This window comes from Podarcis muralis, chromosome 4, assembly GCF_964188315.1.
Source record: "Podarcis muralis chromosome 4, rPodMur119.hap1.1, whole genome shotgun sequence".
Classification (NCBI taxonomy): domain Eukaryota; kingdom Metazoa; phylum Chordata; class Lepidosauria; order Squamata; family Lacertidae; genus Podarcis; species Podarcis muralis.
This window is the reverse complement of record NC_135658.1, coordinates 67,230,605-67,257,807: the sequence shown is the minus strand read 5'-3', so window position 1 is coordinate 67,257,807 and position 27,203 is coordinate 67,230,605. Positions and strand designations below refer to the sequence as shown.

Genomic DNA, 27,203 nt, shown 5'->3' with positions numbered 1-27,203 from the left:
TCAGGTTGTGTATATTATCTTTTCAGCTCTTGAAACTAGGATTCAGATTTTGCTTGTCACTGAAGAGATGGCAGGAGGTCTCTCAATGCCGATAGATTTCACATAGATACAGTACATCCCAGTGTCATGCGGGGATGTTTGTTAGTCTGAAAAGAATGCCATGCTGGCACAGTAGAAGGAGACTGTCTGTAAAGAAGCATGAGGAATGGTAAGCCAGCTCAAGACAAAGAGGAGGGAAAGTGATCTGTCTTATTTGAGCATGTCAAGAAACTACTGAGTGCCATAAATCTTACACACACTTGAGAACAAATTTTGATCCAATAATCTGTACAACCATATCCATTTTGTCTCTTTTGTTCTCTGGAGACAACCAAGTAATACAACACAAATAAATAAAAGAAGTATGGGAATTTGAACAGTGCTCAACATGGACATTGCCTCCCTCCTTTGTGTATCACACAACTGTAATTTAAAATTGTATATAGATTTGGGACGGCATTCAACCAAAGTTAGAGGAGATTATACCTGCCCCATCAGCCCCACATAGAACACATTCTATTTATCAGGTCTTGAGGTTACCAGCGCATGATTCACCACAGCAGAGCTATCCCATCCAATAATAGCTGTAATGGGCACACCAGCTATAACTGGTAAAAGGCACTGCTAGCCACTGAGGCTGCTTGAATCCCAGATAACAGAGATTGAGCAATAATACATAATTAAATCTATTTTAAAAACAAAAAGACAAGCAACGTAACTGATAATTGAAATATCAGAATAGACTTAAAATACCAAGCCCACCTAATAAAAAGATTGGCTATTACAAGCAAATATTTTGCTTGAATGGTTTCCATTGTGTCAAGTCTTTGGGAGGAATTCAGCGTGGCGCTAAGGAGATTGCTCTGTCAATGTAAGCATTCCTGCTTGCCTGATGGAACTATCTCCCCTCTCCTCTTCCCATGTGCAGTTCTGGAGGTTCTTCTGACTCCTACCCAGAGTCAACTGGGGGGGGCGGGGGGGGAGGAAGGCCTGTTTCACTAGCAGAGGTTTTTGCCTGAGCTTCAGCTAGTGGGACCCATTACAGTGTTACCTCGGGTTACAGACGCTTCAGGTTACAGACTCCGCTAACCCAGAAATAGTACCTCAGGTTAAGAACTTTGCTTCAGGATGAGAACAGAAATCGTGCTCCGGCGGCGCGGCAGCAGCAGCAGGAGGCCCCATTAGCTAAAGTGTTGCTTCAGGCTAAGAACAGTTTCAGGTTAAGAACAGACCTCCAGAACGAATTAAGTACTTAACCCGAGGTTCCGCTGTAGTTGAATCCGGCCCTGTGATTTTGTGCAGAAAACACCAAGATATTAAATTCCAACACATATCATAGAATCATAGAATTGTAAGGTTGGAAAGGGACCCCAACTTTTTTCCATTTGAAGAGCTCTGGACCCAGAGACACTTGAGTCAAAAAAAACTGCCCCCTACTCAAAGTCCTGCTGTGAAAGGGCTTGCCTTCAACTGACCAAAATCACTTAATGACATGATATCTAGCCTTGAGAATTGTGGTGAGTAATAGAAATAATTAAAATAAAACCAATTCTGATTTTCCATGTTTCAAGCTGGGCATGTTACATTTCAAGCCCAGTTCGATTTTCTTCCATGCCCTTCCTTTCCAATCCATCTCCATTGTTATCATTGCCCAGGCATTTCAGCAGCACAACTCTGTCTTCATTATGCCATTGTGGCACAGCAATTGGAAGCACTCAGTCCTTCCATTTGAGAGTTTGAATTAACTGGCATGTGTGAAAGCGCAAAGTGCGCTTCTTTTCTCTCTCCTGTCACATTAGTTGGAATGGGAAGCCATTAACTGGTGGACTCTGAGAACTGACGGCAAAAGCACAACGGGTGGGAGCAGTTTGCAGAGACAATGGCTGCGTGCTCTTTTATGAACCCATCCACTTGTTCTGTATTAATGTGGAAAGTTTTATTTGCAGCCCATCGAGTGTGTAATCCATGTTAAGACACCAGAGGTTCCTTCATACATCTAAGTAAAATTAAGGATTAGTCAGGAAGTCTCCATTACCAAGTATGACAAATGAAAAAAGAGTTTGCTGCCCTATGTCTCCATCAGCTGCCCTTCCCAGTGCCCAATCCCAGCACAGCTCCTCGTCCACATATGACTCCACTGCTTCTTGTAACCCCTCCGTCATGCTTTGGGCGTTATATTTTCGCCATTGCTTTTGCTGCCTTCTTAAGGCTGCCATGTTACACCCATACATTGCATGTGAAGGAAGTTGGGAGTATCTTGGGGAATATGGTGCTGGATGGGACAAAGGATCAGATTTTGTAGTGATTATGGTGGGGTGGAGTGGGGGGATGTGACTATATATGCCTTTTGATTAGAAGACTCAGAACCAAACCCCCCAACTGGTCCATGGTATCTATTATGAGGAATCACTGGCAGTTGGATCCAACTAAAAGAGGATGGAACTATAGCTCAGTTGGTTAGAGCATGGTGCTGTTAATGCCAAGGTTGCAGGTTTGATCCCCCTATGGGACAACTGTGTCTTCCTGCACTGCAGTGGGTTGGACAAGATGATCCTCAGGGTCCCTTCCAACTCTACAGTTCTATGATTCTATTGTTTCCTGTGATGTACATGGTCATCATTTTTCCCCAGGCTATAGAGTCTATCTGAGTTTTTGAAGAAATTTTTTTAACCCTCTGCAAAACTCGTAAAGCAGGGACAATAGTGGTTGAGTGTACACACCACAATATCTTTATCATGCCACCTTCAATGGAAAAAAAAGTCATCAGACTTACCAGCATCAAAGAAATCCTGTATTCATCCTGCATAAGAATGATTAAGGCTGCATAAGAATGATTAAGTCTTGTAAATGAAGATTTTCCATAATGCCGAAAAGCACTTTCCCTTTTTGTGATTTGGGAATCACAATAAAAGGGGACAAAGCTGTTCTCAAATGCAGTGTGAGGGTGATCATTGATCCAACACAGTCAGGTCATGTTCAAGGCAATATTACACTAACTGTCAGAGTCTTCGTCTCACTTTCATTCTCATCATCACCATCTGTTTACTTGTATGCCGCTTTCCTGTGCCCGAAGTGGCCAACATCAAGCAATCAACAATAAATATAACAATTCCAAAAACAATTTAAAATAACCATAGTGTCAATAATTGGAGGGAAATGCAGCATTATTTAAAGCAGTACAAATAAGCTAACCTAATTTAATTTAACAGCTAATAATAATAATAATAAATATTTATACCCCACCCAGCTTAAAATGAAACAGTTGCATTCGGTCAACATGTGATAAGGAAGCGAGATTTCCCCAGGTTCCATGTTTCAGTGGGGCTTGCTCTTGACTTTCATATGTTCTGTGGAAGATGAAATTGGGGCAATATTTGCATACAGTTATAGCTGAGTTTCTTCCAATTGATCAGGAACCCTGGGAATTCAGGGAGCAGTTTCTACCAAATGTGTAGAGATCTGATCATGGGGCAGCAGATGCAAAAGCTTAGGACAAGGTCAGAGGGGCATGCTTAGCTTCCCCATCATTTATAGAAGGGTGTGGAAACGAAGGTGAGAACAGGGCTAAACCAAACACCTTTCACAATGCTGAGCTGCTTTTCCTGTGCTAGTAGTGAATCTATGCATAAACTAATCAGGTGTTCAGTCAGAGCCTTATTTTCTTAATGACTTCCGGCCCTACAGAGTGAAGGGGAAACTAGATGTAGGTCTATAGCTATTGTTGGGTGAGTGGCTTTAAACCATATGTTTTGGGGTCACCTGGGTGTGAGGAATTAGTATTTGTAATGCCTAATTTTAAATAAGGCACCATGGAAGGAAAATGGGTCATCTCTGGCCTTGGTGTGGATGCTGTATGTGGTCGGGGAATCCACAATGTTGCGACACAAAGACTTGTGAGTACTTCTTCTCAGCAGACCTGGCTAGGATTGCACTGTAAGCCACTGTGCTCTCTAAGGCTTCAATCCCCAGACCTCGTTATTCACATACCATTCTTAGGAGGCTTTTGTTTTTGCCTTGAGCAGACGTTTCCTTCCATTAGAAGTTCTGTCCTATTCTCACGCCACCTTTCTAACCCTTATTAAATTCAACAAAGAGCCGTGCCACTAAAGCAGCACTCAACACTTCTCCTGAGCCTGAACTGCTGAAATTTGCAGTCTGTTTTGACCTCATTGTAGGTCAACCTCAAGGTGGCTTTGATAGCAGCTATTTGAGGTGAAACAGCTCTGTTTGTCCTTCATGTTATGATACTTTTTGATCTAATTGGGAGGTTGTACTGAGAAGTTATGAGTGTTTTTTTCCTGAACAGGAGGGAAGGCATTAAAGTAAGCTACCTAGTACTGAGATTACTCCAATGATATTCAGAAATTGTTCCTTTAATTAGAAAGTACCGGTACCTTACATTATTATTATTGTTTTGCATCCTATTGACAATAGTTCAAAGCAGGTTAAAATAAACCAGCATCACATTTTATCATCCCAAAAATGTATTTTATGCTGAGAGGCTGCTCCATAAATTAACAAGGATTTGAACCTGTTTTGTTCACATCCCATCCCATCTCATTTTCATTTTATATTTTATTTCATACCTGATATTTATACCACCTTTTAGGGTACAGTTGCCCCTTCAAGGGGATGTACAAAATTACAGGAAGATATAGCCTCATTCTCCATGAATTGGTTTGAAGTCATCCATGACCATGCACTATGTTAAGAGGTACTTCCTTCTATCAGTCCCTAGTTGTAGTATTATGAGAGAGGGAGAAAAAATTCTCTACACCATACATCTACTCCCTTATCATGTTCTCCTTCTCATCGTTTTTCCTTCATAAGTAAACAGCTGCAAACATTGTTTTAACATGAGAAATGCATTTTCTTAGTGGAAGTTGCTTACAAAATTGTATATATTAGCCAAAACTGCATACAAAAATGTGCGTGTTGGGAGAAATTCACACTGAATTGCTGACAAAGCTTCATAGATATTTATTTTTTACAGGAAATTTCAAGTTGCTGTCGAAATGTGGGGAACTGAATTTTAGATTCAATTTTAGAACCAAAACTTTCTTCTATCCCTGTGCATACACATGGTCATTGAACATGTACAACTTCTCTTTATGGACCATTTAAGAGTGATGCATTACTACATAATATATATTCAGAGCACTCATTAAGTACATGTTTATGCCTGAATAAGATTCCTGGAGCCGGTTTATGTCTTCCTGTGTCATACAGAGGAATCTGGAAACAGCCTCTGTGCAATTGTTTTTCAATGCCATCACAGAGCCATGTAGCACCGCTCATAACATAAACCTTCAGCCTGATTGGAGAGCACCAGCTGCTGTAAGAATCCCCTTATATTATATGTTACTGCAAGTGGCATGGAAAATTCATAGCATGGATGCGGTTTCCAACTTTCTCTGTGTGATGGAGCTAGCACCGAGCTCCGCATTAGTGATATGCATTAGCAATTTGGCCATGCAGCAGGGTGAAGCAACTTGCTTCAGGCAAGATGGGAGAGATGAAGGCAGGAATTGATGTCTCAGTGATGGGAGTGAGACTTTGAAAATTATTGTCCCTGGTGGGGGAAAAGGGGTGTCATTTGGGTTCCACTTCAAACAGCAAAATTCTGGCACGGATTCTAAGTAGGACACGAGGAGATAGTAGCTCTTCTGTGTTGCTTAATCGGCAATAATCAGGTATGATCTGATTTTCTGCTTTGTATATCAGCCTTCCAAAAACTCTTAGCAGCTACAATAGCAGCTGTAACATGCTATAAGGTATCCAGTTTGGGTAGCTTTAAAAGGTGTTATACACACATTCCGGCAGGAAATTCATTCAGGGCTATGAATGGATATTGCCTCCAATATCAGAGGCAGGATACATCTGAACACCAGTTGCTGGGGATTGTGATCAGAACTTCCCATAGGCATCTGGATGACCACTATAAGAACAGAATACTGGACTAGATAGGCCTTTAGTCTAACCAAGCTGGGCTTTTATGTTCATATGTCATTGGCCTCCATAAACGCTTCATTCTTCAAGGCAGTGACCACCAACTTTGTTAGGTTTGCAGGCTCATTTGGAATGTGGAGCAAGTAAAGTGGGCACCACCCACTCTGGTGACTTCTCTCCTCCCCTCTCCCAGATCACCCATCTCCCCAAGACACAGAAAGAGAATATGTTCTCTCCCTCTCTCTCTCTCTCTCCCCCCCCCCACACTTTAATTAGAAATCCAGGTAAAAGACAGAGTTACTAGAATTAAAAGGCACCTTCACAGACCATAGAGCTGAAAGAGGAAGCGAGAAAGAGTGGCACTCTTTCAACTTCCTTCTTCAACTCTACATTCTTCTCAGTGGATGAAAACAGAACCATTCTCACCACCTCATGACCAAAAGAGCAGTGAGGGAGGGATAGCTCAGAGGGTTCATGAACACCAGGGAGAAGACCTCAATGGTGCCATGTTGGTGATCCCCACACAAGGTACAGTTCACTGGAAGTATCCCAACATACATGACATTGCGTCATGCTTTGGTGGGTGGTGCTGTGGTGTAAATCACTGAGCCTCTTGAGCTTGCCGATCAGAAGGTCGGTGGTTCGAATCCCCACAACAGGGTAAGCTCCTGTTGCTCTGTCCCAGCTCCTGCCAACCTAGCAGTTCAAAAGCACACCAGTGCTAGTAGATAAATAGATACCGCTGTGGCGGGAAGGTAAATGGCATTTCTGTGTGCCCTGGTTTCTGTCACGGTGTTCCATTGTGCCAGAAGCAGTTTGGTTATGCTGGCCACATGACCCGGAAAGCTGTCTGTGGACAAACGCCCGCTCCCTTGTCCTGAAAGCAAGATGCACGCCGCAACCCCATAGTCACCTTTGACTGAACTTAAATGTCCAGGGGTCCTTTACCTTACCTTAATGGGCAAGGGCAGCTTTTGGAGGATGTGTCCACAGTGAGAACCAAAATCAACATTTCCCCCCACAATCATGTCCCACTGGGTATATATGCTATGCTATTTATACCCTAGATAAAGAATTTAAGAAGATAAGAGTTTGTGCTTGATAAAGCAGAATAATAATTTTAGACCTTATTTGATTTTTCCAAGAAACTGCATAATCATAAAATAATACCATACAATTACTACATTTTAGGTCCTAGAGGGTTTGTTTTTTAACTAGTTCTCTTTTTAATGGTTGCTCAAAATTGCTGTCAATGAATAGTAATATTGACTAAAAGGAATTTATGTCAAAGCCCAGCTTTTAAGTCTTTTTAAGTTCCATTTATTTCAAAATACTGCAAGATGATTAAGGTTTCTCAACAGATATCTTACATAGGGCCCTTTATATTTTTGACACACAGCATCTAAGAAGCAGAATAATGTCCCAAAACTTCCACACAGAATGACAGCATAAAAGGAAGGAAAAAAAACTAACTTCAATGGGAAGGTTACCTTTGATTTGTACTTGTAGCAGTTTGGAGGCTTTGTCATATGCACGATTCCTTTTTTTTGGATTCTTGTGATCATCTCATTCTGTCTTTCACATTCTGAGTTTCTTTATCATTTAGTTGGGATACTGGCTGGTTGTATCAAAGTTCCTAAAATGCCATTTTAATTAGTGCCATAAGGCCAATAAGGAGGCATTGGTTTCCTCTGAAGGCTATAAAAATACAGAACAATAATATTTTGCTGTATGATTTCATTCTTGGTGCTTTCACCAAGTAGAGGAATAGTAGAGGAAAGGGGTGTATCTGCATTCTCTATATTTTACAGGTTAATGTTTAGTAGGCTTATTCTGGTGGCTGGACTTAGATATTTAAAAGTGTCACAGGTGCCAGCATAGAAAATGGATGCCACAAGCAACAAGAATAAAAATATATATGTGATTCTACTTCTTACTGCTGAGTACCATTACATATAAAAAAGCACTGGGAGACCCCTCCCCCCCCCCAAAAAAAAACCCTTGTATTTCACACAAGAACCCACAACAAAGTATGGCAGCCACTGAAGGCATGAGAACTTCCCAGTGAATTGTGAATCAAATTACCAAAGCAAGTTAGAGCCTGAAGTCAATAGGGATAGGGCTTCAACGCACGCAGTAGGTTGACATCAGCAAAATGTGGGTAACTGGACACTAAATGCTTTCAATTTATAAAGCACCGCAGAGCTTCTAGAAGAATAGATTAGTAAGCAAGTCTCCGGAGAAGGCAGATGCAAGGAAAGGCTAATCCTAGCTACAGGATCTTTAGCAAGGTTTTGCTGATTCAGAACTCAACTATGAGAAGGTATTTTGTTTTGGTTTGGAAGAAATGAGGACGCTTTGGTGTTTTTATATCCACTGTAAGCCACCCAGAGTAGCTGGGGAAACCCAGCCAGATGGGTAGGGAATAAATAATAAAATCATGATTATGGAAAACTAAATCCAGGGCAGGGCTACACTCAAAATGGATTTTTCTGTCATGGGGCTGCTCCCATGATGAATCTGGGGAATTATAATTCTGTGAAGACAGTAGGTGCCGCAGTGCATATCCACACAGTATGGGCTGGATTCAGCAACATGTTTGTGCTAGTTGGGGGCAGCGTAAAAGGTTCCACGTGCACAATGGGCCTTTCATCCTTCTCCTCTCCCCACTTGCCCCTCCAAAAAGTTGACTTGCAGGGGGTTAGAAGAAGAGAAGAGGGCAAATTCTTCCATCAGGCAGGCAGAAATGTTTATGTGGATCAGGCATACCCCTTAGTGCTCCTTTTAATTCCACCCTATATATTTAAAACCAGGGATCCATGAACCAACTCATTATTTCCTTATGTGCCATTAAAGCTATGTTCTTCTATTAGGCCACTTTTTAAACGAAGTTATACAGTATATTTCTTCCTGAAGGCTTCTGCCAGCTTAAAAATGTTTCATTGACATTATTACTGAGGTGTAAAAGTTAAAAATTTGCAGCTGCAATAATACCTCCAGCACAAATTGGCATAGCTCCACCGGATAGAGATAATTGCTTAGCCTTGTTGGGAACTCACAGGTCACCTGACCTGTAAAATAAGATCTGCTTCAACAGAACCCATTCATTGCTATTAAAATGTAGTTTGAAGTTACACCTGGCTGCTGACAAGCCTACTGCTTTCCCAGAATGCCACAGTGCTGAGAATGTGGCCGCCAACTTATTCAGTTGAGGCACTCTCTAAACCAGATCTGCGCCAGGCCTGGAATAAAGAGCTCAGCTCCGTTTGCTAGTGGCTTTCTTCCTGTAAATCTACACCTGTGGTGCTTTGTGAACACAGTCCACTGGGCAGCTGCATTTACATTTACAAATACTGTGAAATATTCAGTACTTTAACAATGTGAATGACAAAATGGTAACGCTGGGACAGTATGCATTATTCAGTCACATGACGATTGATTGATTGATTGATTGATAGGAGATTTTTGCTCTAGAAAGCATGATATGTAAATGTTGACCCTGAGATATATTTCATAAATCTGAAAGCATTTATTAGCTAGTACATAAAATCACCTTGGCTAACAATGTATAATTTTATGAGGAAAGGCCACAGTGGTTTCACACCTTAGTGTCGAGTTGCCCTATTGCACTCACTGTGTCAGCTTATGAATGAAAGTTTCCATGACTGCTCCCAGGATGAGCACTGATGAGGCTGTCATGCAATCTGCATCATGCCTTGCTGTCTAGTAAAAATCAATCTTGCATTAGTGGAGACTGTAGACAGAACTATTTTGTGCAGTGTGTTGCTATAATCTTTTGTCTCAAACTTTAATGTTTAAATGAAATGGATCTGAGGCAAACAAGCGACCAATGACAAGTGATGGACAGATCGTGTTTGTTTGTTTCTTTCTTTCTTTCAACCATGTTAAACAAACATTTTAACAATTATTTGCACATATGAACATCTGTGTACTGCCATTCCTTCAATATCCCAAGAGATTTTGCAACACATAAATACCAGTACAATAAAATAGTCCATTACAATCCAATAAAAATCCAACCATCACCACAGTAGCCAGGGAATTCTCTGTGGCTAAATTACAAGTAATAAATTCTTCAATTTATTATTTCTAGACCATCCATTATCCATGCAGTAAGGCATGAATAACATTAAACGCAGCACCAAAAATGATACGATAGAATACATAAGGCAAACAATTATTATAAAAAGAAAACAATAACCAGAGCAGACTAAAATACCAACTGTAAAAAGTGCCTGGGGGCAAGTAGATAAGTGTTGACCTGGTGCTGAAACAATCATAAAATTGGTGTCGGTTGAGCTCCTATGGAGGGCATTTGAGGAAACAGGGTGCCACTACAGTAAAGGCTCTGGAGTTGTGCTGTATTTTTGTACTTTTGTCTTTCCAGGCTGTGGTGCTTTATGGCTTACATTTTTTATTTGTTATTTTCTTTATTTCTGTTACATTTGCACTTTTAAAACAAAACAATAAAATAATATATATATGAATGCAAAGGCCCTGCCCCTTGTAGATGTCCAAATTTTTAGTAGAAGAGTCAGCAGTCAGTTTAGCCCCCTCACTCCATCGTGTTTTCTCTTTAAATAAATCATCTATCAAAGAATCCAAACATTACAATATTTCAGTTGATTTTTTTTTGCTGAGGAGTGAAAAGCAACTGAAGAATCTTTTCCACAGGTCTTTTCTATGCCGTATACCAGATAATGTAAGAGTTCCTTTGGGAATTTAGGACTGCATGCAGATTTCATAGTTTTCTAAGCCTTTTTCAGTAAGAAAAGCAAATAGTTTTATGGCGCCTTGTGTGGACTACGGTCCATTTCAACAGATGCATGAAGGTGTAGTCCTAAATTGGCAGGCATCAGTACCCATCATATGCAGGAGTAAGACAGAGAGACGCAAGGGCAGAGGGAAATGAAATATCTAAAAATCAGACAGTGACCATGACATGAAAGCATTATAATTACAGTGGCATTCAACAAAACATTTAACACAGGCATTTTGGCAGCAGTGTGCTAATTAACACACTTGTTAGAGAGTAACTACTATTTGTCTTCCAGGAGCTCAGCTGATAAACACATTTCAAAATCAAAGAAACTGTCATGGGTACCACAAAAAAATACATTTCACAGGGGAAAAAACTGGTGATCCTCAAAATACTTTGAGGATCAAAATACCTAGATTAAACACTTACACCCCTGAAAAACCCGAAGAAAACAAAGACAAAAAATCAAGCAACCTCCTCAAACAACCTGCAAAAACCCACCGTGTGACAAATTGGGAGGGGTCCTTGGTAGGCGTGAAGGATAGTGCCTTATAGCACCATACAGTGGCATAGCGTGGGTTGTCAGCACCCGGGGCAAGGCAAGTAATTTGCACTCCCTAACCCGTGGATTTGCGCCCCCTAACCCGTGGATTTGCGCCCCCTAACCCTAACTCCCAGATGTTGCGCCCGGTGCGGCCGGCCCCCCCCCTGCACCCCCCACGCTACGCCACTGGCACCATAACACCCATGTCGGGGACTCCATAGATCACCTAGATCTGGAAAATGAATCTGTGAATGTTATTTAATCGATATAAATATTGTTCATTGCTGAGTCTCACCTTTTGCTTAGTTTCAGCAGTCACTGTTCCAGATTTTGTTTTATTATTTTATTTTGTTTTTTTAAAAAAAAATAGATTCTGGTGGAGCAGAACTTTGCTATGATATATATTGCAACATTTTTATTGCATTCCACAGGTCCTCCAGTAAACGTTACTTGCAATATTTTTATCAACAGTTTTGGATCTGTCACAGAAACCACCATGGTAAGTGTGGCAATGCCACTGGCAAAGAAACAACACTCCTTAATCTATGTCATAAACACAACCTGTCAATTTTTTTTCTTCTATTTATTGTTCAACTTGCAGGTCCTCCTGTAAATGTTACCTGCAACATATTTATCAACAGCTTTGGTTCAATAGCAGAAACTACAATGGTGAGTGGGAAAAACCATTGAAGCCATCTTGTGAAGGGGGGTGATGTGCTCTGGATCTGGGGAATTCTAGATGTAGGGGCTGCACGTTTAAGGGAAAGTCAACATGTACACTGTCAGCCTTAGGACAATTATAGAGTCTAATTCTTAGGAATAATTTATATAGCAATATAGGATTTTATTTTTAAAATTATTTTTATTTATTGAATTTATACACGGCCCTACACCCAGAGGTCTCGTGGTGTAAACTCTAAACATGAGAAGCAGCAGAAATAATGGTTATTACTTAGATCAGTGATGGCCACATTTGAGGGCAGATGTTCCACAAGTCAAGCCCATCTCATACACACACACACACACACACACACACACACACAGAGTGGTACCTCCGTTTTCAAACATCTCGGAAGTCAAGCATTTCAGTTTTTGAACGCCGAAAACCCGGAAGTAACAGCTTCAGTTTTCAAATGCTTTTCAGAAGTCAAACATGCCAGTGAATTCGAATGGTCTTCTGGAACAGATTATGTTCAAAAAACCAAGGTACCACTGTATATGTATTTCCCATCAAATGAGGCAGAAAATAAGTTGCAGCACAACATTGACTCTTTGCTAGTCTTTGCTGTTCTTCTAATGTTGAGCTCCTCCTCCCATCAGCCCCAAGTAGTATGGCCAATTGTCGGGGGGATGGGAATTGTTTGGGAGTCCAAAAACTCCCACAAAGTTAGGGCAGACTGCTCTGTTCTACACCCATCCAGGCACAAGCATCTTCCTGGCACTGCCCAGATGTGCACAGACTCCCATTGCTGATGCCAGTGGTGGAACACACACTCCTTATTCAGGTTAGCCATCAAGGACTTGAGTGTAGATTGTATGGAAATCAACTTTATTTCTCTGAGGAGTAAATGGCAAGGCACCATCACAGAATCTAGAACCCAAAGCCAAATTTAGCTTATATTGAGCCCAATATTCAATAGGACCATTAGAGTTATATTCAAGCCAGACTGATGAAGAATGCAGAAGAATCACCACCCAACTTGCAGGGTTCCCTCCCTTCCCCTCCCTCTCTCTATGATGTTTAAGTCCTCTTGTTGGCAGCCACCATCACACACCCACCCCACACCACCTGATGGCTGTGGAAGTCAGAAGTTTTCTGGAGGCCAAATGACAGCTTAATTCAGCTGGCACAGAAAGGAGCTCCTTCTCACTGAGCTGTTTCCAGTGTTACTCATACTCAGAGTAGACCAGATGAAATTAATGGACATGACTAAATTTCATTGGATTGACTCTGAGTAAAATGGAATTGAATACAGTTCAGTCTTTGCTCCCCCCCCCCCCATTTCTTAAAAAAAAAGCCAGTTCAAATATGGCTGCCCCAGCACCACACTGAAGCCCACTTTCGTTAACACCCCCCCCCCTCATCACTCGCAGTTTCAAAGGGCCATTTTCACATTTCCCTGCCCAAATGAACTGAAAGTTACTTGCTGAAATATCAAAGTGTATAAAATATATTTTAAAAAGCATAAAAACGAAAAATAGGGAAATGACTAAACAGCTTGGCTGAATTTAACGTAATTTTAAATTATGCCTGTTTATAATCTTCTTTTTTGTAAAATTGTTAACAGGGCAAGTTATTTTCTTACATAAGTATTAAAACACAAAGGTCCCAGATGTAAAAAGATAAAGCAGTGTCAAGTAAGCATAGATCAAAGGTGCCTTTGTAATTTTGCAGCTTCTGCAGTCTGAAAAAAAGCAGATTTGGCATCTGATTGCCTGCATGCTCCCCTGTGGCCACCTGGATGCATTTGAAAGCCTACAACCAGTTGGTGGTCAATGCGGCAGGGAGAAGAAATGTGGCGGTTCACAAGGAGAACCACTGGTCGCCATGAGATGGTGGTAGAGAGGTGCAGGCCTATCTGGTGCTGAGAGACAAGGAGTCGCCGCAGCCAACGCTGTGGAAGTGTTGCTGAGTGGATAGTCACAAGGAGCACAGTAGACACTTCCTTTCCTTTGGGCATGTGCTGAAGTTGTTTTTCACCTGTCCAGAATAATTGTGGCCTTCTGACCTGGCATGGTTGCAGGGCTGGACAACAGTGGCCTCTTGTTCAAGACCTGTCCTGTGCTGGCTAGGATGCTTTGAGGCCTTGAAGTGGAAACACTTAAGAGCATGTGTAACAGAGTTCCAGAAGGTAGTCTCCAAGTACAGGTTCCTGGGAACTGCATGGGACACAGGTGGCACTGTGGTCTAAACCACTGAGCCTCTTGGGCTTGCCAATCAGAAGGTCAACAGTTCGAATCTGTGGTGAGCTCCTGTTGCTCTGTCCCAGGAGTTCAAAAGCACACCAATGCCAAGTAGATGAATAGGTACTGTTGCGGCGGGAAGGTAAACAGCGTTTCTGGTTTTCTTCATGGTGTTCCATTGTGCCAGAAGCGGTTTAGTTGTGCTGGCCACATGACCCGGAAAGCTGTTTGTGGACAAATGCCAGCTTCCTCGGCCTGAAACGAGATGAGCACTGCAACCCCATAGTTGCCTTTGACTGGACTTAACCATCCAGGGGTCCTTTACCTTACTTTACCTTCTTGCCTTTACCTGGGAACTCAGATTCTGCACTGCATTGAGAATTCCCAATGGGAAGTCTAATATTGTAGTAGTAGTAGTAGTAGTAGTAGTAGTAGTAGTGGTAATTTTATTAATTATTGAATTTGTATACCATCCTTTATCCAAATATCACAGGGACATTCACAGCACAAAAATACAATATGAGTACACAAAATACGTAATACACACAAATACAAATCCATGAATCCCTCTGCCACAAACATATTGAAAAGTCCATAGAGAAACATTTTTGCCTGGTGCCTAAAGATATGCAACAAAGGTGCCATGTGAGCCTCTCTGAGGAGGGCATCCCACAAATGGGGAGACACTGCAGAAATGGCCCTCTCTCGTGCTGCCACCCTCCAGACCTCTCATGGAGGAGACACACAAAGAAGGCCCCCGATAATAATTGCAGGGTCCAGATTGGTACATATGGGGAGAGGCATGCCTTGAGCTATTGCAGTCCTGAGCCATTTAATGCATTCCTATGTCTTAGGAAAAACAGGCACTGACCTGAAAACGTTCAGCATTTAAGGAAGGCCACTCTCCCCTCTAAGCAATGCCACAGCAATCCTCCCAACTCAAGCAGAATTTCAGGGAATTAAATTTCACCTAAGACTTCACACTGGTGCTGTTGAAGGGCCTTGAAAGGTGTTTCTGCCCTCTCCATTTAGGACTCGGACAACTGTAGTGCTGAGGTGGTAGGCTCAATTCAGGTCACATTTAAAGACAAATCTACCTCATCCACACATTCCAAAGCAATACACAAATCTCAGCACAGCCATCCTTCAAAAGCTGCCCTTCTCCAAATTCTGTAGTGCAGTTCTCCAGGAAATTAAGGGGTACAAAAATACAGACACTAGGGTAAAGTGTGCATAAAAATGCATATATTAAACATATGTTTAAAAGCATATTAATGTACAGAAATACACTGTATCTGGGAAAATATAAATATTATGAGAAAACAGGCTTTGCAAAAAAAAGTCTGTGATAGGTGAAAAGTGCATGCAAAAGTATGTACTTTAGGAGATAGTTGGGGAAAAATACTGATGAATTTTCAAGAAGATTTGCAAACTCATTTGGATATGCGGAGTAGTTAATTTACAATTATAAAAATGAGAAATGGACAGAAGCCAAACTTGACAGATTCACTCATCCCTTGTATGGCATATCCTCCTTGCTTTTCTAGCATATCCTCCTTGCTTTTCATAAGTTAGGCTATTAATGGGGGGCTATAAATGTTTTAAAAAGAGAGGTCATGGAGGTGTTCAACAGGTCCAGTAGTTTTGGGGATTGTGGGATGCGTAGGACAGACAGCCTTTGCTTAGGGTCAAAATCTGAAGAGCATCTAGCCTGGTGGGTCTGGGTCACAACAAGACCTAAGATACCTGACAGTCACTTACATACACTTTAACATAAGGTTCTATAGCCATAGCAGGTTTTGCTGCAACACATTAAAGCAAACATGAAACAAAACTCATCTATAACTTACATTCTTTTGTCTCTCCCACTAGAAAAATAAGATGAAGTTCAGATCAGAACTATACATAATAGTTCCAATTAGGTCTAGTGCTCCTTAAAAATCTTGTCCCATGCCCTTCTGAAAGTGGTAAGTCTGCGAAAAAGGCTCTGTCAGCATAGCCGCAGGGGCTTTCTAGCTTTATCCTAAAACCTTCTGCTGACCTTAATGCAGGCAGGGAACAACAGCAATGTTAAGCAGACAAAATCCTGCATGTCACTGACTTTACAAGATGGCATTCAATGACAATATTTGCACGACCTAATGCTGATGGCATTAATCAGACTCCTCCATTGCTTTGATTAAATCCCCTCATTGCATTTTTCTGTCTATAAGGTATGTTAATGTGTGTCTTTTCAGTGTTCATTATCGCATTTCTGCTAACAGCAGCAACAACAAAAGGCTTGAATAGTGAAGTAGATTCAAACAAAGATGTTTGGCTGCCATGTTTGCTTTAATCATAATACCTGCAGACAGCATCGAAGGAGTTCTGCTCGATTCAGTGCTGTTCCGATGTCTGACATTGACTTTCTTAAAGCTGCCATATCTTCAATGAGTAGCTTTGAAACGTGTTTATAAAATGGTCCCAAAGGCAAACATCAACTACTGCTCATCTGCTTTGCTTTATAAACTTGATGATGTGCTGAACAGTATTTCATTCTTGTGGTAATATAAAATCATGAATTTCATGAGGCTTCAAGAAGTTATTGTGTCCTCACAAAACACTGTTGACAGGTTGGACATAAAATGGGAAAATTTGGTTTCTCAACAGTCTAGGAAGGCACACAATGGACTGCAGGTTACCGTAATAATAATATTTTTAGAAAGCAAAAACCTTCCATGGCCCAGAAAACCAAAATGGCCAATTTGAAGTAAACGGAATACAGAGGCAAGAAGAGGTATCTGCAAATATCTGATAACAAACTCAATGATTATTTAATATGCTTCAAGTCCAGCCAAAGGGGAATTTTGTGTTTTCTGTAACTTGGGCAAATAGACAAAGAAAACTCTCATTCACTGGAAGAGTACTGTAAATCTAAATATCATTGGTCTTCTGAGGAGTAAATGGTACTTCAGTTGCCTTACTTACACTGGTTGGCTGCAAAAGGCTGAGACTCTTAGACTGAAGTCTCAGGTAAGATTTTGTTAATCCTGGTTCTGAGTTTTATAGAAATAAACTAAGACATCTCAGGTCAACATTTTGCAATAGTTTTAGTATGACTGTGATAGTTTGTGATAACTGTACTGATAATGGAAAATGTGTGCAAAACTGTTCATTGTGTGCAGATTATATTTTGGGTTTGTTATTTTTTAAGATGTTTCATTTCCACCCCCCTCCTAAATATGATTCCTGGCAAGACAAAAGTTCTTTCCAGAATCTCCCTTTTCTGTCCTGCAGCATAACTTGAGAAACTTACAGCACATCAAACACCCACAATTTTAAAAACAAAAAAAACCAAATTCTTCCTAGCGTGACAGTGACTGCAATAACGTTTCATAAATTTGGGCTTGATAATGTGCTACCGCATTTTGAATTGGTGTAATTTTATTAAAAAACATTTGTTTACTTGTTTGTTACGTTTTCATCCTTGCTTTGCTTCCTGCCTATGACAGCAAGGCAAGAAGCCAAAGTGTGCTCAACGTTTTATGTGACTTTTTAAATGTTATTTTTTTAAAAAAAAAGCGAGGCAAGAAGCCAAAAAAAATTAAACTGACAAGTATTAAGATGAAATGGTGCTGCACAGTGTCAAGAGAAAGCATTTCCTGAAATACCAAAATGATGAATATACATTTTATACTTATTGAAAAAGGTTGTGTCTACATGAAGCTTGAATATAATACATTGATGTTTTCCCATTGCTGAGGAGTTGCTCTTATCCCCTTTAAATTAGCTGGTGTCATAATTTGTCTGGTGTGTTGATTAGACATTAATTCAACAGAAGAATTAAACAATTCTGCTGCTTGACTTTTGTGACAATAACCTGTGAAATGCCCTTGTGGCTTGGGGTTTTCTTCAACACAAGACTTTCTTTTTCCTCAGCTCTTACTGCCCCCATTAGGGCCTCCCAACATTTCAGAACTGATTTTGGGGAGTGCATTAGGGGCTGGAGGAGGCAGCAGAAAGAAAAGTAGCTCCGTTGCATAAATTGAAGTCCATTGCACTAGCAGAGCTACAGTGCTGGTTACAGCCCTTTGCTAATGCTGCCACATAGAAATAGATATAGCTAAATTTAGTGGGTTTTATACCAAACAATATATTAGCATCATTTTTAATTGCTCTTAATCTTCAAGATTATGAACTCAGATTTAACATTGCAGCTGAAAGCTATCCCATCAAATATATTTAGGCCATCATCCTCAAACCATTTTTTGTGGACAGTCCTTTTGATTTTAGGGGGATTCTTCTAAAATAGAAGAATTTTTGAACAATAGGCTAACCAGGTGCCCGTGAAGTTCAGGGCTCCTGAATTCTTAATAGCTGCATGAAATGGGGAATTTTGGCTGGTGTAGACTCTCTTTCCACTTGCAGAACTATGATAGTGGCAAAATCGCATACCCTTTTCTATTTTGTTATGCCAGGTTGCATCTATTCCACTTTCAGAATTCCCGAATCTCTTTTTAGGAAAGGAGGAAAGAGCTTCTATGATTGGGTGCAATTTAACCCCTAGATTCCCCACTGCACTGTTTTGTTTTTTTTAATGCTTGTGATTTGCTGCTTTAAGTGAAATTTTAGTTTTCAGGCTACTGCTTTTTTCTGTTGCTGGTTTAAATGGTTTGTTTGTTTTTAATTGCAGGCTTGAGGTTTTGTAGATTTGTTTGTTTCTTTACATCATTATTAGGATTGTTAGTATTATTATTTGTATTGTAATTAGAGACTCCTGGGCCACGTGGTAGTTGGGAGAGCAGAATAGAAATAAATAATGAAAAGATCAATATTGCATCTGATCAAGATGTTCGGAAGCCTTTGCCAGGTCAATTGTGTGGCCATACAGTCCTAGTCTTGCTTCTACCTTGTGCTGTCCTAGCCAGATAAGAGGTGGTGATGCCATTGTTGGCAAGCAGGCAGGCTGGCTGGCCAAACAGCACCGCTCTGCCCCTCGGGCTGCTCCTATTAACTGCCAGGGATTTTAAATCCTTGTTTACCTCAGTGCTTATAGCATAATAGTTGTATCTGTGCAGTTTCATAAATGAAAAAGCATATTCTGAGTTGGATTGCAACTGTTTGCCCTCTCTCCAACAGTTAGGGAGTGATCTTAGTTAGAATTCCACAGAAGTGCAGCAACAGTCAGATTTATGTTATCACATTTGTGAAAAGTGCTGCATTGGTGGCAGTTAATTAAAAAGGAAATCCTGGGGCTATTGATTTTAATACAGTGAATGTTAAAGTTGCCTTTTTTCCCCCTGCAAAGAAGGAACCTCGCAACCACCACAAAATGAACCTTAATGGTGTTCATATTTTATACTGTATTCCTCATTGCTATTAAAATTAATAGAAATGTTTCCAGAGATTTCAATGCCTAATGTTAGGCTAGGAGGAAGGGAAGGGAAGGAGAAAGCAAGGCAGAGCCAATACCATGTAATGATAATGAGAGGGTACTTTCAATTCATCTCTAGGCAAACAACCCAATGAATCCACAGATGAGCTGGAGCCCGAGTCTACCCCTTTTTCCTCAGTACTGTCTAAAAATGCCTTTCATCTTAAAAGAAGAGGAGCAGAGTGCTCTCCAGATATTCTTGGACTACAACTCCCATCATCTCCAACCAGCATGGCCAGTGGTCAGAGATGATGGGTGTTGTAGTTGAGCAACATCTGGTATGTCCTTATCTAGTCAGAATTTTGTAATTCTAACAATGCATTCTTATGAAAGCTTATACAGGCTACAGTCCTAACCTCACTTAACTGTGAGTTGATTCAGAGGGACTTAATTCTGAGTTGACACTGTGAGCCCCACTTTCTCCAGAGGAGCTTATTTCCTATTAAGGTTGCTTAGGATTGCCACCTGAAATCTTGTTTATGTGAAGAGCAGTTTTCTGCCAGTTTCAAATGCAGCATTACAATTTGCACGGGATTTGATTTGAGGTGAAAGTTGCCATCTTGTAGGTGGGAGATTGGAAGGGTTCGTGAAAATGAACCTACTTTCTTTCCATGTTTCTGTGCATTTTTCATGACTTTTCATATCCATTGCTTAACTGGTCTGCTGCTGACTCAGTGCCGTCTCTTACTACGAAAACCACTTTGAGAACTTCTCGTTGAAAAGCGTTGTATACATTCAGTATTCTAAGGCCCCATCTGCACTTAAAGCAGTATCATACCGCTTTAACAGTCAAGGCTTCCCCCAAAGAATCATGGGAGCTATGGTTTGTTAAGGGTGACTAAGAGCTGTTAGGAGACCCCTCAAAGCGCCACAATGCTCAATGCTAGTTGTCCCTCAACAACAACTTGAGAATACTGGTCAATGAAAAGGTTTCTAAATGTCCATGTGTACAGTGATAGATACAAAGTCACTAATTTGGGTTAGGGAATGACATCATTTTCAGGAGTGTTCAAAGACTCCTGGTTCAAAGGTTCAAAGGAGCATTCTATTGGCTTTCACTTTGGTGAGAAAGTTCCAATGACAAATGAACACAGAACATAGGAAGTTGCCTTTTACTGAGTCAGGCTATTGATCTGTCTAGTTCAGTATTGTCTACAGTGATTGGCAGAAACTCCCCAAAACTTTTTTCCTACTCAACCTAGCAATGCCAGGAGTTGAGTCTGGGAGATTCTGCATGCCAAGCAGTTGCTCTGCCACTGAGCTCATATGTGTAGTTTTATCTAAAAAGTCATTTGTCACCTACATTCATGAAGGCAAGCCAATAAACAAGGGCACTTAGTCAAGCTGAAGTTTGAAAATATTAGTGGCCCTATTATAGCAGCAGCATATGTAAACTGCCATCAAGAAGGAACTTCTTTCTTGACACGTAGAACACATTAGTCCATGTAATTAGCTGGACTGAACTACTTGATGAAAATCTAAAACTCTTAGCCATGCAGCTTTAGGTAAATAAAAGCTACATGAGAGATTATAGCCCCAAATGGTAACATTCGGGCCAAAGCCTTGATCAAAGTAGCCCTTGCATATATTTTTCAGATTCCAACCCTTAGGAGCCCCAGCCAGCTTGGCCAGTATGATGGGAGTTGTAGTCTATAACATCTGGAAAGCACCACATTGGCTATTCCAGACCTAAATCCTCACAATGGTTAATGTCGTAGCTGGAGTTGTTATAAAATGAGCCTATCATTTTGGTTTGGAAAATGTCACTCTTGATGCTGTGTTGTTTCAAAATAAAGAATCTATTCTGGTGATTATTTCATGGACTGTACTATCTCAGTTTCATCAGAGAAGCCTTTGGGGTGAAATCGAACCAATGCAGAAAACATCACCTCCATTACAGCTTTGAATCTAAAGACCTGTGAAACCAGTTTCATTTCCTCGAAGACAGTTTGGACTTCTTTCTTGAAAAGCAGTCCCTCATGCCATATCACAAATCTCTTTTATAAGCCGCTTGCCATATGGCAGGTGTGTGTGTCTTTCTTGTTTAAAGGAGGGGAGCTAAAAATTACTCTGGGCATGTTCAAGTTTTGGGGATGCCAAAAGTAGCTATTTGGATTCTCTGTCCATGTAGCTGGGAGCCAAAGAAGCTGCTGTCATAGGTCCCACCCTGACATGACTCCCACTCAGGTTGACTACAGCTGCTTGAAAGCTCCTGAAGGCATGGCTGTAGGGCAGTTCACCAACCGCCTTGGCAAGGGAGGTGGGAGACCAAGAAAAAATTGATTCCCTCCTATGTGGAATGTGAAAGGAAAGCCGCCATTTTGTGCTGGTTTTCCCTACCCTTCCACCCCTCTTCTTCACTCACTTCCTGTTGCAGGCACAGCTAATCCTCTTCCTGAAATTTATTTATTTATCTAAGTTATATATCAGTTGCGTGTCAAGACCCTGAGGCCACCCCTTCATTGAGAAATGAGACACAAGGACACGGATGTTAGGTTAATGGTTATTGGGCAAATTTAGGCCACAACTTTATTGGTTACAGAATGTGAGCAGTATTGGCTTAGGCATTAGAATTGACTCGACTATATCTGACTCCTGCCCGTCACGCAGGGAGTCCTGTAAGGGTTAACCACCAATAGGGGGAGCCCCATTGGCGCAAAACAACTCGAGCTCCCCCTGAGTTCCCAACGGGGTCATGGCATGGCCCTAGCCCCACCCCAGTCTTCAAACAAGATCCACACCCCCGGATTACTTTCACGGAATTCCCTTTAGCTTGGAGGGGCAGGTTATGGCCACACCTCCCCTTCCCCATCATAAGATCAACCAATGTCTAACTGCCAAATCTTACAAAGTTGTGACAGTTGCTACGAGGTAGGCAAAAACCAAATGGCCCAAGCCAATTTGCCAAGTGGAAAAATTCCTACCAGGCCCCTCAACTGCAACCAACTGAGGTCCATAGCAAGGCCAATGTCGAGAACCTGAAAATAGGGAGGGCAGGCAAGAGATCGAGGAAGTGTACCAAAAAGAAGTTCTCTGACTCACACCTTGGTCTAAGTGGGTCCCAGCCATGGCCCCTGCAGCCAGCAGATTGGCTGGCTGGATCTATGACACGGCCGGGACCTCCAGGTGACGAGGGGAGTGGGTGGCCACATGGTCCACCGCAAGTCCTCCCTACTAGGAAGTGGAGCGGATTTACTTTTCACTCAGAAAGTCACATACAGAGAGAAATCAAACCATAGAACCCCAGGCAGCGTATATGAAGCTTTGAGTGGATACAGATGAAAATATTGTACAGTCAGTCAGTTATTACATTTTCAGTCTTCACCCCAACCCATGACTGATATTTCATCACAAGTGGCTTCCCAGAGGAAACTGAGGTAAAATCGCCATGCCAGCATTTTATTACCTGAAGAAAATAATAATAAAAATAATAATGATGTCTGAATCAACCCTATGGTGTCTGTGGTCAAAGGAAAACATAATGCCCTCTCAGCTAATTATATAATTGCTATTAGTCTCGGAGTCTAATAAAGCCGAATTACATCTAATCCAGGCAAGAGATTTAATAACTGGTGTGCCTGACATTTCTGCAGGACTACAGAGTGAACATTTTTTTGAGGCAGCAGTGGAACGACTCCCGTCTTGCTTACAGTGAATACCCTGATGACTCTTTGGATTTGGATCCATCTATGCTAGACTCCATTTGGAAGCCGGATTTGTTCTTCGCCAATGAGAAGGGTGCAAACTTCCATGACGTTACCACAGACAACAAGCTTCTGAGGATATCAAAAAATGGAAAGGTGTTATATAGTATCAGGTAAACCTGTGTGTGTGTGTGTCTTGGGCAGGGGTTTGAACTTCCACCTTCTATTTTTGTGATTCCTCTTTTATATGGTAATGAGGCTTAAACGCAGAAGGGTGGTGGTGGTGGGGAAATCTCTCTGCTTCATTTTGCCATGCTTGTTCTCTTCTCAAATGAGGAAATCAAGTAGGACAACAGAACAAGCTAGTCTTGGTGAGAATATAAAAGGGCCCAGGACCCCTTGCCTCCATCTGCAGCAGTGATTCCCACCAGCATCAAATGGAGCCACCCTTTTAAAAACAAAAACTGTAAAGGAGGACTTCTCGTTTTTGTGCCTGAGATTCATTAAAATGCAGAAAGAAAGCCTGATTTTTAAAATGTCAAAAGAAGCATTTTTTAAAAAGGCATCTTTAGACCTTGAAGTATATTAAAGTAATAACTCAGATGTGCCTAGATATTTATGTAGCCTGTCCTTGGTTGCTCAGCCTAGTTATTTAGGCATTTTAAAATGCAAAGCACAGTGACATGCGTTACACTGGGATGGCTCTGGTTAAAGTTGGTACATGCTCTCACAAGCACCCTTTGATGAGATGTGATTAAGCAGGATGCGCGCAGAGAATCGGAATGATAAAGAACCTCAAAAATAGCAAGGCTGAGGCATACATTGTATAAATGATTGTTGCAGCATAATCTTCATATGCTACTTAGCATGCTTCATTGGCTAATTAATAGCTTAATATTTGCAATGAGGCTTGAAGATGGAAAGTCCACTTACTGTTAACAAGGCAAATTAATCATGGTTTTGAAAGTCCTCTTTTTCTTGCCACAGTTGGTTCTAAATCACCACCAGTGCCAATGTCTGCTTAATTGTTTAGTGAAATATTTGCAACTCTTGAGTTGTATTCAATGGAGTTTACTCAGAGTAGACCAATTGAAATCTAGGTTAGAAATGCCCATTCATTGAGTTGAACTAACACTGGATACAACCCATGATCTTGTGGTCATATGGAATTTGTCTTAAATGCAATGGTTTTAGGGCTTTCATCCATATAGAAGGAAGAGCAGACTTTCATTGTCTTTCCATAGGCATCCATGAATTCACCCTTCCCTGCCCCAGAATTAATTCTGCAATAGTTTCTGACCTGACCACCTTCAATCTTCTTCATCCCCTAAACCTCATGTAGACATTACTCTGAAAATTCAGAGGCTATTATAGCAGGATATAATTAGGACCGTGTACAGACTCATATAAACAAAAGTCCACTTGTGTTAGTATTTCAAGTTGTGCCATAGGCACACTGATCTTATTCAGACACTTACTTGAGAATGGTCCATCTTTCCTCTGTCTGCTGTACCCTGCTCTACATGCATTGCACCATCTTTCTTCCAATTATTCTTGCTATAGTCTTTAGAGTGGTCATAATGACATAGGCAGATTAAAATGGCAGCTGTGTACCATTGGAAGTAGATTCCATTGGGAGTAGATTCCATTTGGTTCCAATGAACGTCCTCATCATTCTGACCAGTCCTCAAATTATGCAGCAAAAGTTAAGGGAGGTTTTAATGAAACCGAAAGCTTTATCCCTTCACTTCCCCAATTTTAGGCAAATTATGGGCCACCTGTACCCTACAACCAGTAGCTAAAATGAGGGAATTGAGCCTCTATAGCCCTCCCTTAGTAAATTGAGGACTGCTTCTGACAGAGGTATGGCTTTGCTAGCGTATTAAGGCTGTGGTTGTATACTGACTTATAACGTAGCAAAAACCATCGAATTCAATGGGACTGAAATCCTGTAACTACTTTCCAGTCTGTAAGCCCCACAAAAAGCAATGTGACTTCTAAGCAAGGTGTACAAGTGCTGTGTGAGTCATTTGTAACAATTGTTCATGTGTCTGAATTTTTAAAAACATAGGTTGCCTTCAGTTTGATGCTTAATGCACAAATACCATTTTTATCATTGGACCTTATTTCTGTCTGTTTAGGATTTGAAATCATGACATTTTATTAAATTATTAGCTGTTTTACTTAATGGGCAGTAATAATGAATATAAACATAGCACTAACTAGCTTACTTTTGGGATAGGAAAAGTAACAAGCCACATACATATTTATTTATTTATTTAGCATTACATCTATATTTCCCCCCTTTTCCCAGGTTGGCATACACAGTTCACCCCCTTCCCATTTTATCCTTACAACAACCCTGTGAAGTCAGTTAGGCTGACAGACAGTGGCTGGCCCAATGTCACCCAGTGAGCTTCATGGCTGAGTGGGGATTTGAACCCGGATCTTCCAGATCCTAGTCCAGTGCTCTAACCAGTGCGCCACATTGGTGGTATTATTTCATTGGCCAACCTCCACAGCACAGAAGAAATGAGACTAGAGAAAGAGGAAGCCTGAATGATAAGAGCACCACACAGCAAACATGTGGTTACTTACCAAGTGCTGTTCTCACGTTTAATCCCCAGAAAAATAAGATGTTTCTCTTTGCTTGAGTGACATCAGATGTATCTTACTGGAGGCAACAATGCAGCTGAGTGCTGCTATTTGCAGCACAGATGGATAATTTTCCTGACAATTTTTCATGCTGCAAAAGTAATATTTCAGGCTGTCATATCAGATTTGTAAAATTCAGGAGCTTGAATGAAAGTTTATCTGAAGCAGAGTAAGCATATTTTTGTGTTGAATCGAAAGCATGTCATCTCCCAGTTGTGCTTTATGGTGCATAAATGTATCTTTCATGGGTAATCAGCATGAAGAATCAGCATTGCACCTATGGCCATCAATTTTTATTTTACCTTGGGGTGTATTCAGACCAATCTAGCTGTTGATGCGGGATAGAATGCCATCTCAGCAATTTTCAGGTGGACCTAAAACCACCCCATTGTGTTTCAATGACTATGAAGCCATCCCAGGATGCTACACAGAGCAAGGTTACACTAGCTTGCCCCATCCCCATCCCCAGCACCATCATCCTCTTCTTTCTCTCTTTGGGTGGCTCCAGATTCTCTGTATTTTGCAGGAAGGATTCAAATGCAAACTGGGACTTTAGGTTTGCACAATTAAAGTGAATGAAAGTGGTCTGTTGCCCAAACCCATTTCTTTTTAAACACAGGCTGCATTCATTTAATGCACATGATCTTCCTCAAAGAACCAAGGGACTGTAGTTTGTTAAGTGAACTGGAAAATGTAGCTGGGGGGGCACTAAACTACAGCTCCCAGGGTTCTTTGGGGGCAACATTGTGCTTTAAATGTATGGCATGTTTGCAGCCACAGTTTGGAAAGCGATGGGGGAAAGCATGAAAAGTGTGGAATGAATGAATAATTAACAGGTAGATGTAAAAGTGCCTTGCAAACAAATCATGATGAATGCATTGTGCTTGTTGCCTGTAAACTTATCAGAACATAAGGTTTGTGCAAGCCAATAAAGATGGATGCTGAGTAAACAGGTCAGTTGGACCTGTTTTTCTCTGTCTGTTCCAGCCTTACCTTTTCTTGGCACATGCAACTCAGGAGAGCATAATTAACACGAGGTAGTTTGGCAGCAGCTTCAAGACAGGCAAAAGAAAGTGCCTCTTCACACAATTGGTCATTAACATGGCTTTGTTGAAGGGCCATGTTGGCTGGAACAGGACAGACTGCATAGACTAGTTACAAATGTTTCCTAAATTTATTACAAACTTTGGGACAGAAGCTTTTTACAGCATCTCTCTTGCCCTGAAGAAGGAGAGAAATTTTGAAATGTGCACCTGATTTGCCAGAAAACAATTG

General features: G+C 41.1%; 1 protein-coding gene across 11 annotated transcripts in view; it reads left to right on the top strand.

Annotated features, from left to right (window-relative positions):
• GLRA2 (glycine receptor alpha 2) overlaps nucleotides 1–27,203 on the top strand; it is a 115,460-nt gene that overhangs the window by 14,589 nt on the left and 73,668 nt on the right. For 5 of the 11 annotated variants that reach the window (XM_028727652.2, XM_028727656.2, XM_028727651.2 and 2 more), the window contains exons 3-5: nucleotides 11,683–11,811; nucleotides 11,914–11,981; nucleotides 23,223–23,446. In XM_028727652.2, coding sequence (XP_028583485.1) covers nucleotides 11,683–11,811; nucleotides 11,914–11,981; nucleotides 23,223–23,446 — 421 coding nt within the window. The remainder of the gene's footprint in view (nucleotides 1–11,682; nucleotides 11,812–11,913; nucleotides 11,982–23,222; nucleotides 23,447–27,203) is intronic. The other 6 variants (XM_028727655.2, XM_028727658.2, XM_028727654.2 and 3 more) reach the window with 4 other exon arrangements.